Consider the following 16,118-nt stretch of genomic DNA (forward strand, 5'->3'; position numbering starts at 1 on the left):
GGATGTGCGAATTGGAGGATGCGAATTAGCCGGCTTTCGGGGCACCGTGGAGATAGCGCTTTCTAAGTACAGGCGCGGTGGTGGCTGTTGTGCCCTGGCTGACATCTTCCTTTCCCGCTCACGGACTTCTGCAGACACGCGCTGCTCCGCGCGGCCGTGTCTTGCCCAGCAATTTCCTTCGGGGCACCCAGCGAGCGGCGGGTCGGGGCCGCGGAGGCAGAGGCGCACGCTCAGGGGCGCGTTAACTTGCGCACCTGGCACCTGCCACAGGGCTAGACGCGGCCGGCAAGCCCAGGGCCGCCGCCGCCCCCTCTCCCCTGAGCTGCCCGAGGCTGAGCACGCTCCCGCGGGCCGGCCGCGCCGCGGAGAGAGTGGGTGGGCAGGCTAGGGAGGGGAACGGAGAGGAAGGAGGGAGGAAGGGAGGGAGAGGGCGAGGCGCGTCCCCGCGGCGGGGGCGCGCTCTCGCGCGGGCTGCCGGGATCGCTCGCCGCCGCTGTGGTAATGTCCGCCATGTTGGCCATGGCGCAGGGAGCGGATCGGGCGGGCGAGCGGCGGATCTAGTGTGTGGAAGCGGCCGCGGGCGGCGGGGGGCTGTTTTCGGGCGGGGTGGGCGCCCATGCTGTGGCCGGGGGCAGTGAGGAGGAGGAGGAGGAGCGGGCCGGCCGCGCTGCACTGAGGAAGGAGGTGGAGGAGGCGGCGGGAGTCCTCCCCCCCTCCCCGCCCGCCCCGCCGCCGCCGCCCGGGCTGTTCCTGTAAGGCGGGGAGACAATGAGTAAACTCTCCTTCCGAGCGCGGGCGCTGGACGCCGCCAAACCGCTGCCTATCTACCGCGGCAAGGACATGCCTGATCTCAACGACTGCGTCTCCATCAACCGGGCCGTGCCCCAGATGCCCACCGGGATGGAGAAGGAGGAGGAATCGGTAGGGACTCGAGTGTTTATTACCCCCCCTTCCCTCCTCCCCCCTCCCCTTTGTCAGTCGGGCCTCGCCATTCACAGAGCGCTTTACGCTCGCTGGAGGGCGCCTCTGCCGCTCCAATGCATGGGACCCTACGCCGGCGGAGTAGCGTAAACCCTCTCGGCCGGCGCAGCGCCCGCCCGCGGCCGCCATGTTGTTGCGTCCCAGTGTTGTGATTAGCTCGCAGCGCCGCTTACGCTGCCGTAAGGGGGCCTTGCCGTAAGCGGCGGCCGGGAATGGCGCAGGGGATGTTCTGGCCGCACTTGGCGTACGGCCTCTGTTTACCTCTTCCCTTCCCCCCAATCTTTCTCCGGTGCTGGGTTAATTAATGGGCGAGGGATCCTTTGGATAGGAAGGATTTCCCCCCCCCACTTTCAAATTTAGTTTTGCATTGGGTTCTTTTTAATATGACTTATGGAAAGTAAAACGCGTTCAAAACAATCATCTTCCTTCTAGCAAGGTAACCCTCGCTCTCGAGCCGGCGATGGTGCGGCGGGATGAGGCGGTGCAGCACTGCAGCGGGGGAGGGCGGGGGCCGCGACTACCCAGTGGGGTGTAGCGGTAGAGAGCCGTTGACCGGCTAGTTCCCCGGCCGCGAGAGGGACGGCGCTGCCGGCCTGGCCAGGAAAGCGCCGGCTCGGCGCGCAGCGTTAGAGAGCAAATAGGGATGTTCCGCAAGGAGCTGCTGGCGCTTCCCGGTCCCCGCGCCGTGTCCCCGAGAATTGTCATCGAAGAGGAGGGTCTTCTAGAAGTTGAGGATTTAATGCATCTAAATTGACAGTTACGTTTTTTGATAATACATTGCTTTCTGCAAAAATTGTGCTTTTCTCCCTGACGGGATTTTGCATACGGATGAATTTTATCTGGCTTGACTGTGTTTATGACTCTGGAGTGGTGTTACTTGCGTGCGAAGTTCATAGTAACTGCACCCTCAAGAATTTCTTCAATGAACCTGCGGTCCCGCCTTATTGTCAACCCTGGATGTGCGTGGATTGGTTCTCTTCCTTCTGTGACTGTCAGAAGAAGGCTCGAGGTTTCTGTGATTGGTTTTCTCTTTTGACTATTAATATTGCAGGAAATGCTTTTATGCCTTTGATTGGCTGCTCCAGTTCTGACCTCATTATATTACCCTGTTATTACTACTTTCTGCTGTGATTTAATCACATTTCTCTTTGGTCTTTGGTTACTTGAAAGTCTTGCACTTTGAGTAGAAAATGAATATGGCAATAGTATCAGGTTGAACATTCGATATTCAGCTTTTCAAATAATAAGATGAAACCCCCCCAAGCAAAAGAAAACCCAATGTTTGCAGTAGATTTAGATCTAAGTCACATGAGAACATTCTTTTTATTCTTAAAATAAAGTTTATTTCTACCTTAGCTCAGTTTTCTATATGAATGATAATTAAAGTTATAGTATGTAGGAGAATTAATTGAATTAAACTTTAAAAAACACAACTTTGGATTCCACAAAGTTAAACTTATTATTTTATGGGTTTTGATAAAAAAGGAGAGGTAGCTCATGAGTCTTGAAGCATCAGTAAAGAATGTAATTCCTTGGATCCCGTTATTTTGGTTTGGGAAGAACTGAAATCAGGAAACTTGTTCTAGAATGAACAGTTAGCCCCCGGAAGATAAGCTGCTTTTTGTGAACAGTGATCAGCAATATATTTACTGCTTTAGGTCCTTAGTTTGCCACATATATCTTGGTATTTTATCTGAATTGAGGAAGAAAACTGCAGTTTAGTTATTCTTTTAATGATGTATTAAAAAATAAATGTTTAACCCTTTCCCTATTAACTTTTTCAGAAGTTGTGGTTTCCCATCTAGAGATTGGAAATTAGATTATATTGGACAATTTTCAGTATGCTGCTTCAGCTGCCCAATTTTAGGGAAGAAGAAATCCAACTTCTGGTGGAACTAGAGTTGAAACCCAGGACTTCTGACTCTTTGTCCTGTCCTTTCTACCTCTTCAGTGTTCCAAGTGGAGGTACTTAAAATCAAAACAAAACTAAACAAACTCTGACAGTTAAGATTGATAGTCTAAAGTCTTTCCCTTCCCAGAATGTCCAGTTAGGGTGTTAGTTTTTTTCTTTTCATCTTTTAAGTTGACATGTAAGTCAAAAGACTTGTGCTTTCATGAGTGACAGCCAGTTCAGTTCTTCTGGTCTTATTTACAGGATTTCTGTTATTCAGCAGAATTATTTGTTCTTCAAAAAAATGTTCTTCCATGATCAACAGTTCTAAGCAGCAGTAAAATATAAATTTCATAAATGTTTTGTGTTTCAGTTGAATTGTATTTCAATTCAGCTTCCATTATCAGCATGTTCTAATTATTTTCATAAGTATTTCTTTTAATCATGTAGGCTTGTAAAAAACCAAAAACAAAAAGCTTTGGCTTGTGGATTTATAATTGTTGCCTTTTGCATTTCTAAATTGTCCACAGTATGACTTCCTTGCTGTTTGGTTGACAAAATCCTTTGACTGCACTTGAACCACCTTCATGGATTTTACTTCTCTTTCTATTCCCGCTTCCCCCGCCCCGGCCAGTAAAATTAAGGACTATATCTATCGGATTGTTCTTAGACTTTGTTTATATAGTCATTGACTCAATTTTGAGTTACATTTTGATGATACTTAAATGAGGTAATTTTTTTTTTAAGATTTTATTTATTTATTTGACGGACAGAGATCATAAGTAGGCAGAGAGGCAGGCAGAGGGAGAGGAAGGGAAGCAGGCTCCCTGCTGAGCAGAAAGCCCCATGCGGGGCTCGATCCCAGGACCCTGGGATCGTGACCTGAGCAGAAGGCAGAGGCTTTAACCCACTGAGCCACCCAGGCGCCCCTTAAATGAGATAATTTAGGTGTTGTTTGGCACTGATAGCATTCTGTCATTCTCTTAGCTCTTCATTTTCTTTTGGACATGCAGCAATCTTCTCTTCCCTTTCCTTAGTTTGTCATTTGCCTAAGGTCTGCCCTCCTAAACTTGATCGTGCTCCTCATAGCACTTGGTTTAGGTCAGATACTGTAAACATATGTTTATTTAGAACTTAGCCAGAGAGATCAGGTGATCGGTGATTCTGCCGCCTCCCCTGAGTGTTGTATAGTGGTAGTTGATATTTTTTTATAATACCATTTTTTGAATATTTCTAGTGTCTCACATAACGTTAAGAACTTTACATACTATTATTTCATTTAATCCTTTTTAAAAATCAACTTTTTTGAGGTAGAATTTACTTACAGTAAAGTGTGTTCATTTAAAGCATAGAGTTTGGTGAGTTTAGACAGATGTGTACACCTGAGGAAATGCCACCACAATCAAGATAAAACAACATTTCAAACACCCAAGAAGTTCCCTTCTGCTTCTTTGCAAGTCAGTCCCTCTCCACTAGTAGTTCAAAGCAACTGCTGATTTGCTTTCTCTCCCTGTAGATAAGTATTATCTTTTCTAGAATTTCATTTAAATGGATTTCGTATTCTCTTGTGTTAGGCTTCTTTTGCTCAGCATGCTGCACTAAAGATTCATCCTTGTTACATGTATCAGTCCATTCCTTTTTACTGAATAGTATTCTAGTGAGTTGATATAATATATTCATCCATCCATCTGGACATTTTAATTGCTTCCTGTTTTTGGTTTTCATTTAATCCTTGTAACAGTTCTGGGGAGTATTATTGTTTTTATTTTATGGATGAAGAAACTGAGGGTCTCGCTGTTAGTAACTGGCAGAGCGAGTGAATGCCCTTGCCTTTAATACAACAAAAACCAGGGGCACCTGGGTGGCTCAGTGGGTTAAGCCTCTGCCTTCAGCTCAGGTCATGATCTCAGGGTCCTGGAATCGAGCCCCGCATCGGGCTCTCTGCTCAGCAGGGAGCCTGCTTCCTCCTCTGTCTCTGCCTGCCTCTCTGCCTACTTGTGACCTCTGTCTGCCAAATAAATAAATAAAATATTAAAAAAAATACAACAGAAACCATTCTTATAACCACTAAGCTTCATATTGACTTCTTACAGAACCACAGATTAGCTTCTGAACTGTTACCAAGTTCATTACAGTTTTTGTAAATAATGTTTTACTTTTTATAATTTTGGGAACTTTGAAAGATGACTGGAAACTTTGAAAGTTTGATTGGAATATTAAATTATTAAGTGTAGTTTTTGGTCACTTAACTGTGTCTGATTTTTGCTTTGGGCTTTTCAGATTTTCTGTTTCTTTTTTTTTCTTAGAAGTTTGTTATCTTTGCTTCCCTGTCCTGGCACCATTGTGTTTATCTGAATGTTTATGTTATCTTAAGCATATAAGAAGTTTGTGGGAAACTATCCTGTTTTATTATTTAGATTTTCTCCTACTAGAATGTAATCTTTGTAAGGGCAAGGATTTTTGCGTATTTTGTTCCCCAGAACTCTGTCTGACACATAATATATGCTTGCTAAATGTTGGTTAAATGTTGAATGAGCCTTTAATTTTTCTTTTCTGTACGAAGATCTATGTTTTTGTGAAGCATTGTGTGTGTGTGTGTGTGTGTGTGTATAAAATTCATTAGCAGAATTTGGTAAATTATTCTTAGAGGAATTCTTTTTGGTTTCTTACTTTGGTATAACATACATAAATGCCAAGCCTTTTTTTTTTTTCCTTCTCTTGAGTGAGAGGCTCTTTTAAATACAGAATTTTTTGATGCATAAGGTATGGCTGCAATATTAATTTTTGTTTTGTGTTAATTATTCTTAACAGGTGTATGTAGGTTTATGTAAGATATCTTTTTGTAGTAACATGTACCTTGAACCAAACTCTACATGAAGCAGGTGATTCTACTTATTTTTAAAGAAAAAGACCATGACTGATTTGAATTACTTTTTCTCCTTTTATGTTTTAGTTGTCTAATTTCGGTATTCTCTTAATATTTTAAGGGATATTTTCAATGATAGAGTAGGAATATATTCAGTCTTTCTCACATTTCAAAGTTACTTTTGGCACTGATACATTTCATAGGTCATGATAGGGTTCTAGAGAGGATATAAAATACAATTTTGTAAATTGATCTTGTAAAAACATTTAACATTTACTCTTTCAACAAAAGCAAATACTTACCAGGTATCATCTGAGTGCCAGGTGTTACTTAAATATGACATTTGTGAAGGTTTGGTTTTTTTTTTTTTAAAGACTTTATTTATTTATTTATTTGTCAGAGAGAGAGAGAGAGACAGACAGACAGACAGACACACCCCGCACAAGCAGGCAGAGGCAGAGAGAAGGCTCCCTGTGGAGCAAGGAGCTCGATTTGGGACTTGATCCCAGGACCGTGGGATCATGGCCTGAGCTGAAGGCTGTGGCTTAACCAACTGAGCCACCCAGATGTCCTAGACATTAGTGAACTATTTTAAAGAGGTAAATATGTCTAAAAGTATTTGTAAGGCTGTGCGCTGGAGTTTTAGGATTAGGATTAAAATGAAAAGAATACAGATCTTGACTTCAGAGAACTTAAATGAGTCATTGAAGTCAAAAACATATCTGGAAAGTTAGCATCAACTACCAGGTTAAGTTGACCTGACAAAGAGCATTAGAAAAAGCTAAATGTCAGTATAGTTAAGAGAGAAAATTGTTATTGGAATGTATAGAGGTGTCGGAGAGAGATTTAAAAACTTGGGCTTTCAGGTTTGGTTGTACAGTGTGTGTTGAAACAAATACTTGAGTGAAGGAATGTTTAAAGCAATTTCTATGGATGTTGGGGTGCCGGGGTGGCACAGTTGGTTAAACGTCTGTCTCTTGATTTAGGATCTTAGTTTAGGCTCACGTTGCGATCTCAGGGTTTTGAGATCAAGCCCTGTGTGGGGCTCTGTGCTCTGTGCAGAGTTGGCTTAAGCTTCTCTTCTCTCTCTACCCCTCCCCACCGCATGCTCATGCACATCCTCTTTCTCTCTTTTTCTTTCTCAGATAAATAAGTCTTTAAAAAAATTTTTTTTTTCTGGAGATGTTAAGTAGACTAAAGGAAGGTTCTTCCATGTTATGTGTATTTTATCTGTTCTTTTCAATCCGTTATCCCCTGCTGATAGAAACTTCAGGAGGGGAGCCCTTTGTCATTTCTGAGCTGGTCATTCTCTTAGCTCTTTCTCCCCATTTTTTTGGATATGCAGGTGGCTTTTATTTTTCTTCCTCTTCTTTTGTTCTATGCTATATCTTCAACACTAGAAACTGTTCAGAACAAAGAAAACGCTCAATAAATATTTGGCAAATGAATGAATAAAAGTTAGGGTGGTGACAAGGTTGAAAAAAGGGTAGAATTATACCACATTGTAGATAGTTTCGAACGTTAGACGCAGGAAATTATAGGATGGTATAGAAAAAAGAGCATTGATTTGCAAGTGTGAAGTCTGTTTCTAGTTTTGTTTCTGTTCTTAGTAGCCAGATGATCTGGGAAAGTTCCCTGCCTTCTCTGAGCATCAGGTCATTCATCACTACCATCACAGTTACCATTTATTGAGTGTGTGTTGAGTATGTGCCAGGTACTTTGTTAAACTCAGTAGATGATTTAGAACTCATATAACAACAGGGTGTGTAGTAGTATATTGTCTCTTTTCCAAAAGAAACTGAGGCTTTGGAGATTTAAGTGTCTTGCCCAAGGTCACCCCTGCCTGAGTTAGAACATAGCAAAACAGTATTTGAACTCAAACCCTATGAGTGATTGACTCTAGGGCTCTGATCTTTACTATTGTATTGCTTCATCTATAAAAAGAGAACTAGGTGATACCTAAGGCTTATTACATTTCCACTGATCTCTCACTTATTATTCTGTAACATGGAAGAGTCATTGAAAGTTTTTGCCTCAGGCACTTGGGTGGCTCGGTCGGTTAAGCATCTGCTTCAACCCTAGGTCATGATCTGGGGCTCCTTGCTCAGCAGGGAGCCTGCTTTTCCCTCTTCCTGATGCTCCCCCTGCTTGTGTGCATGTGGTGTGCTCCTGCTCTCTCTCTCTCCCCCACCCTTCCTCTCTCTCTGAGGAATAAATAAATCTTTTTAAAAAAAAAGGCTTTGCCTCAGGGAATGATATAAAAGAATCTTTGAAGTGAATGCCTTTTGTAAACACATTTCTCTTTAAAAAAAATGTAAAGGAATGATTTATTTGTGGTATGAATTTAGGTTTCATCAGTATCATTTCTCTAAAAATGAGGCCTAAAAATATTTAACAGGTGGGATCATTAGGTTAGTTTGAAGTAACAGAAACAAAAAACCAAATCTGGTTTCTTTCATTCCTGGATGTTGTCTCAAAGATTCCAAAGAAGGCTTTTGGACAGTCAGGGCTTGGGAAGGCCTGGAACCAGGTCAAGCTATGGGCCCTTAGCAGCAAGTGACATTAACATCACTGAACTAACAATGCCCAATCTTTTGAGAGGTAGTATAGTTAAGGTAGTAGGTAAGAGGTAGTAGTTGAGAGGTAGTAGTTAAGTGTATATGTTCTGGAGCCAGAACAGAAATGGTTTTGAGTCCCCTGGCAGGTTAACTTGATCTATAAAATCACATAGGGTTGTTGAGAAGATGAATTGTGGTGCACTTGGGACAATTTGTGGCATTCAATAAGCAGTCAGTAAATATTAGCTATTATTCTCATCACTGTTACATTTTTTTCATTTCCAAATCCCAGGTCCTAGTGTTAAAGGACATTATTGGTTTGGCTTGCTTCAGGTGTCTATGTACATGTAAGTCTGACAGTCTGACGGGGGACAGGGATCATGATTAGTACTTATGTGCTGTTAAGGGCTACCCTTGAGAATGAGGCTTTAGCTAGGTAGCTGCCCTTTAGAGACTTACTAATGTGTGTATGTAACAGAATTACCAAAAGTTGTGAAGTTAAATCGTTAAATTGTTTTAATCCATGGTTTGACCCAAGGTGAATTTGCACATTTAGGGTGTTTTTATAAACCTTAAGTTTGTAAAGTGTTTTAATGAGGTAACAATATTTTGCCTATTTTATAATAAAATGGTAAGATGCGTATTGCAAATTTTAAAGGAAATTTAAATTAAGGACTATAAAAGAAGTCTCCAGAATCTTTTTAAAGAAAGCATACCTTTCGTACTAATTTTCAGAGTAGTAAGGGATGCATTTTGTGTGACCTCAAAGATACTATTTAACCTTCCTGTCCCTTAGTTTCCTCATTTGTGAAATAGAATTGGATTGAGTGACCTTTAAAGTGCCTTTGGGTCTAAAAATTACTTGCGTCTGTGAATCCACATTTCTACCTACTAGGCATATTGTCCAGAATATTAAGGAAGCTACTAGTAGGTAAGCTTTAACTCTTTAAAAAGTTACTTACTGCAATGCTGTTAATTTGGTTTAGAGTCCTTTTTTTTTTTTTTTTTTTTTTGAGAGGTTCAGTTACATTTTTGTACTATTTGATACTGATTTTTCCTAGAGATCAGTGGAGAAGTCCACTCTGTATGTTTTGGGTGTGATAAGTTCCTTTGCTTTCATGAATTTTTCTTTCACTGTCTTTACTAATCTTACTCATTGCTGTAAATGTTCTGAATTTTGGCATACTTTTAAGCCAATACCATTTAAGTTTATTTTAATTTTCTGGTATCTCATGACTCTCACTTGAGGGTTGTGTGCATTTGTGTGTGGATGGATGGATATGGATATATGCATGAGAGAGTGAGAAGATAGACCCTTATTTTCCCAATTAGACCAGATACCTTAAGGAAGGTATACTGTCTTCATTTTACTCACCATAGGCTGATACCTATCCAGACACTTAGGTAATAGAAAGTTTATAATACAGGCATTGACAATATACTGGACACTGGGATTGAATTTGATTGTATTATTAAACATACAGCTCTACATCTTCATTTCATTACAAGTAAAGTTGAGGTAGAAAAACAGTAATGGATGTGTAGGGGCAGCATGAGGAGGAAAGGATGATAGGAATAAGCCAGGAAGGAGACCAATGTAGATAACAGTAGGTCCGTCATGATTATTTGATTTTATCTTAAAATTGATCCCTCTTTATATTTTGCCTTCTCTACACTTCAGTGAAACAAAACTTTGGGTTTGTCTAGTCTATCATGCAGCACTGTTCTTTGTGGGATTAATAAGTGGAGGAAGATGATGCCACTTACAGATTCTCCTTAGCACCACTTCCTTATATATGCTTTTTGGTTTCTTTTTTCTTGCCCACTAGTGTCACTGTGCAGTCAGAAGAATGCAGATTGGAAGAGTCAGGCTCTCTGCTAACTCTCTCACTCATATCTTTACTTCCAGCTTTCTCACTTCCTTTTTTTGGAGAGGAGTGTAGACAAAGGATATGAGGCTATTGGTTGGGGAGTCCACAAGCAGCTCTTACTTGTAGTGCTAATTTGATGAAGTTAGTACTTTAGAATTGTGGCTTAGGTTCCAGTCATGGCCTCTGCCACTTTCCCTCTGGGCAGGATAAATTACTTCATCTCATTGAGCCACTTTGCTTCATCTGTTTAATGAGGAGTATCTCAAAAGATAATCTGAAAGATTAACTTTTTTAATAGACTTAAGTCAGTGTCTTATACAGGCAACTGCTATTTTTTTTATTATTAATAACAGTTTTCAGTTGTACAGGATAATGTGAAGGAATATGGAAAAGTAAAAGGTACAGAGTATTTCCATATATTATTTTGAGGTATAGTTTCATATTTTTTTCCTCAATTACATATATTTTTATAGTTGTCAAACTTTAGCAAATTGATATGTACATTTTCCTCCTTCTATCTCTGTTTCTGACAGCATTTAACAGTCAAAATGATTTTAAAAAAATTAAAGACTTTGAAAATTAGCAACAAAGAAAATTGACTCTTTAGCTAAGCTAATCCTCAGAGTAATACTTGATTCCTGAATAATTGATAAATATTGTATTTGTTTTTAGAAGTGATTTTTTTTTTCTTGGATTATTTAGTTGGTCATGGGGGAAAGTCAATTTTAGTGATAGAAATCTGTTCAGTGGGTGGTATACACTAGAGAATTAAATGAAGAGAGATGTTCTAATAAACCAGTGCACTCCGGGATAAACATTTAAGTTTGGAAACTTTGGAAAGCATGGTACTGAGAAGGGTAATCTTGCCATTTGTTTGATCCTTGAGGTGTTTCTTGACTGACAAGTTTTTGGCAATTTGTTGGATGTATGAGACTGTCACAGGCATAGCAGGAAGTTTATTGATACCCTGCCTGCTAATTTCTGGTAGCATTCCAATTGGCATAACCCCCCAAAATTTCTCCTTCAATTTCCAAATGGGTACTGTTGCATCTGATTTAAGAACCATTTTCTAAGGCTCCTTACTTAACCTTTTGTGACTTGGACTTTGCAGTCTGGTAAAACTGCTAGAAATGATTTTTTTTTTTTTAAGTAACATACATTGTTACATTAGTTTCAGGTATACAATATAGTGGTTCAGCAATTGTATACATTCCTCTGTGCTCATCAAGATAAGTGTACTCTTAATCCCCTTTATTTCCCTTTCTACCTTTCCCCTCCCTGCTGCAACCATCAGTTTGTTCTCTGTATTTAGGAGTCTGGGTTTTTTGTTTGTTTTGTTTTGATTGTCCCTTTTTTTCTTTGTTCATTTGTTTTGTTTCTCAAATTCCACATGAGTGAAATCAGATAGTATTTGTGTCTAACTTATTTCACTTAGCATTATACTTTCTAAGTCTACCCAGGATGTTGCAAAAATGGCAAGATCCCCTTTTTTTTTTTAAGATTTTATTTATTCATTTGACAGAGAGAGACACAATGAGAGGAACACAAGGAGGAGGAGTGCAAGAGGGAGGAAGCCTTCCTGCCGAGCTCTGTTTATCTACTTTTGGACACTTGGGTTGCTTCAGTATCTTGGGTATTGGCTTGTAAATAAAGCTGCAGTAAACATGGAGGTGCCTGTATTTTTTTAAATTAGTGGTTTTGTTTTCTTTGTGTAAATACCCAGGAGGGGAATTACTGAATCATATGGTAGTTCTACTTTATTTTTTTGCTACCGTTTTCCACAGTGACTGCCCCAATTAACATTCCCACCAACAGTGCACAGGGGTTCCTTTCTCTCTGTACTCTCACCGGCACTTGTTATTTCTTGTCTTTTTGATTGTAGCCATTCTGATGGGTGTAAGGTAATATCTCATTGTGGTTTTGACTGGCGTTTCCCTGATGAATAATGATGTTGAACATCTTTTCATGTGTCTTTGGCCATTTGTATGTATTTGGAAAAATGTCTGTTGTGCCAAAAAGAATAAGATACCTAGGAATAAACTTAACCAAGGAGGTGAAAGACCTGTACTCTGAGAACTATAAAACAATAATGAGAGAAATTAAAGGTGACACAAACAAGGAAAAGATATTCTATGCTGATGGGTTGGAAGAACTAATGTTGTTAGAATGTTTTGTACGACTGAGGTGTCTGGGTGGCTCAGTTGGTTAAGCATCTGACCCTTGATCTCAGCTCATTCAGGTCTTGATCTCAGGGTCACTTGATCTCAGGGTCATGAGTTCAAGCCTTGTGTTGGGCTCCACACCAGGAGTGGAGCCAACTTAAAAAAAAAAAAAAAAGTTAACACTACCCAAAGCCATGTGCAGATTTAATGCAGTCTCTATCAAAATACCAATAGCGTTTTTCACAGAATTAGAACAAATAATGCTAACATTTGTATGGAACCAGAAAAACCTTGAATAGCTAAAGAAGTCTTGAGAAAGAAGAACAAAGGTGGAGGCATCATAATCCCAGCCTTCAAGATATAATACTACAAAACTGTAGTAATTGAAACAGTATGGTACAGATATAAAAATAGATACATAGATCAAAGGAATAGAAACCCCAGAAGTAAACCTGTGCTTGTATGGTCAACTAATCTACGACAAAGGAGGCAAGAATGTACAGTGGGAAAACTGGAGCATTTCCTTGTACCATATACAAAAATAAACTCAGAATATATTGAAGACCTAAATGTGAGACTTAAAACTCCCAGAAGAAAACATAAGCAGTAATAATGTCCCTGACATGGGTGATAGAAACAATTTTCTACATATGTCTCCTGAGGCAAGGGAAACAGAAGCAAAAATAAACTATCGAGACTACACCCAAATGAAAAGCTTTTGTACAGCTCAGGAGATCATCAGCAAAATGACAAGACAATGTACTGAATGGGAGAAGATAAGTCCAAATGACATATCCAGTAGAGGGTTAGTATCCAAAATATATAAAGAACTTATACAGCTCAGTTCCAGAAAGAATAAAAAAAAATGGGCAGAGGGCCTGAATCAGAATGATGTTTTAAATGCATAAGATAAAATCATATAAACCAGTTGTATTGAAGGTTATCAAAATATTAAAACAATTTGTGATTTACATGCCTTATTAACATACTGACAGGATCTAGAGTTGAGTCTAATTAATTTTGAAGTAGTGATAAGTATAAATAATATTTCAACAAGTGCAACCACTGTTAATATAATGAAATGATCTATGATTTCTGTTGTGTTGCTAGTCCTGATGTTACCAGTAACTACTATTTTGCCTTTTTCTGACATTAGTAATTGAAGGAAATGTTAAATTTGGTAGAAGTTAGTGGAATTAGAGAAATGATTATTTTCTCACCCAAGTTTATGGACCCCTCAATTCTTTTTTGGGGGTCTGTGACTTGAGGTTCAGAACACCTCAAGATTTTCTTTGGCCCAAGTGGCAGTCCTGTTCCTGTGTCATCTTTGTCCCAAAAATATATAGTCAGGCTAAAGATTTTATTTCCATTATTATAAAGGAGATGCAGGGTGCCTGGGTGCCTCAGAGGGTTAAGCCTCTGCCTTCAGCTCAGGTCATGATCTCAGGGTCTTGGGATCGAGCCCCGCATCATCACATCATCATCGCATCATCATCGGGCTCTCTGCTCAGCAGGGAGCCTGCTTCCTCCTCTCTCTCTGCCTACTTGTGATCTCTGTCAAATAAATAAATAAAATCTTTTAAAAATAAATAAATAAAGGAGATGCTACTATAAACAATATGTCACCTTCATGTTTAAGGCATTTGCTAGGTTTTTTTACATTGAGAAATAATAGACCCACATGATTTAAATATAAAGACTTAATAGCACAAATTGATACATGAAAAGTAAGTTGTCCTTCCTTCCCCACAATCCCCAGACACTCTGCAGAGGCATCTATTGTTAGTATCGTGTATGTTTATCCTAAAAAACTTGTGAACAAATGCTTTTTACTACATGAAGGCAAATATTTCCTGTATTTTATAATATGTGATCTTAGAGTTAGTTTCTTAATCTAGCATCATAAAGTCAAGTAATTTTGATTTTAAATATTTTTCCTTTAAAATCTCTGAGGAATTGGGAATTGGCAAATTGTAGCTTTCTGGTTGAATCATTTTAAAGTTTGGATATGAATCCTTAATCTTTTATCCCCATGTGGCAGTTTGGCTGTCTGTAAGCCTTGTGTTATGCATAGGACTTCTGTTTATTTTCTTATATACAAGGTGAATATTTTAAAGTCAGATTAACTATTGACTAAGTGGCTTGTCAGTGTATTTTCTCTGTGAGTTGTTTATGGCCTTAAATAGAAGTTTTGGTCAGAAGAGCAACAGTAGTCTACTGTTTTGAAGAAAGCGGTTTATTTCTGGTTATCATGTTGGTAAGCTGGATCTTTCATACAGATTGTACTCTCTAAAACTTTCACTGAAGTGCGTGCTTATTCATCCAGCATATATATCCATGAATAGATGGGCCATGTCTGTACTTTTGTATCTATCATCTGGTACAGTGAATGACATATAGTAGTTATTCAGTAAATATTTGCTGGTGGAATAAACAACACCTGCTGTGTACTTCAGATTACAGAAAGGGATAAGATGTACCTGCCTTCAGGCAGTTTATAGTCCCATAGAAAAGAGTTGTACATGGATGACTCTATAAGGTTTAATGTGTTAGGTAGAAGATAGAAATGATATTCTGGAAATTTGTGTCACAAGGGACATGATTTGAACAAGAGTATATTTGAGTTCATACAACAGCTAATTGAGTATAAGATACTACTGAATTATTTTTTACAAATTAGTTTTGAAGTTATTTCATATGCCAGGAAGCCATGAGGTTTTTTAGGTGCTTGTCATTACTTTTCATGTTGGACAGCGTGTGATGCCCCACAGAGTTGTTAGAGGGTTGAGGAATTGTGATCTAGTGTAGAGTCACCTTTTAGGGTAGGCAAACTTGTTAAGAGCTGTGCCTGCGTGGCTCCATTTGGTTGAGCATCTGACTCCTGGTTTTGGCTAAGGTCATGACCTCAGGGTTGTGAGATGGACTGCCCCAACAAGGCTCCATGCTGATGCTCAGCTCAAGATTCTCTCTTTCCATCTTCCCTTCCCTATCCCCACTCTCTTTTAAAAAAAAAAAAAAAAGCAATTCCTGTTTAAAGAGCTCTGGAAAAGAAATTTTGTGATATGGAGGATGACCTAAAGAAATAGTGCTGCTTCATTATTATACTAGTAATGTGCAGATTTTATTTATTTTGGTTTAAAGCACAGAAGACACTTTTCATAAAGTACTTAGATGATTTCCTATACATTATCGGCGCTTCAGTCAGTAGTAGTTCTTTTTCAGCTTTGTTTGATATATCAGCTCAGCCAACCTAGAGTTAGTTCATCAGGGCTTTCAGAATACCTCCTAAAGAAGTAACAAAAGATTTAGGTCAGTGATTCTCAAACTTTGTCATGCATCAGAATCACCTGGAGGGCTTGTTAAAAACACCGATCACTGGGGGCGCCTGGGTGGCTCAGTGGGTTAAGCCTCTGCCTTCGGCTCAGGTCATGATCTCAGGGTCCCGAGATCGAGTCCCGCATGGGGCTCTCTGCTCGGCGGGGAGCCTGCTTCCTCTCTCTCTCTCTCTGCCTGCCTCTCTCCCTACTTGTGATCTCTCTCTCTCTCTGTCAAATAAATAAATTAAAAAAAAAAAAAAAAACCACTGATCACTGGGCTCCATTCTGATAATCGTAGTTTATAGTGGGTCTGGAATGGGGCCTGAGAATCTGTATTTTTTAGCATGTTCCTCATGATGCCTGTCCAGTGACCAGCCTTTGAAAACTACCAATTTGGAGGGAGAATAGCAGTTCTCATCTTGACCACATAGAATAATCTGGGATGCTTTTATAAAGTAGATGTGTAGACCTT

General features: G+C 39.8%; 1 protein-coding gene across 1 annotated transcript in view; it reads left to right on the plus strand.

Annotated features, from left to right (window-relative positions):
- The first annotated feature begins 482 nt into the window (after positions 1–482).
- Positions 483–16,118, plus strand: part of EPC2 (enhancer of polycomb homolog 2) — a 114,979-nt gene continuing 99,343 nt past the window's right edge. The window contains exon 1 of the mRNA XM_080798733.1: positions 483–921. Coding sequence (XP_080654859.1) covers positions 769–921 — 153 coding nt within the window. The 5' untranslated portion in view covers positions 483–768. The remainder of the gene's footprint in view (positions 922–16,118) is intronic.

Source organism: Martes martes (assembly GCF_963455335.1).
Source record: "Martes martes genome assembly, chromosome: 3".
Classification (NCBI taxonomy): Eukaryota; Metazoa; Chordata; class Mammalia; order Carnivora; family Mustelidae; genus Martes; species Martes martes.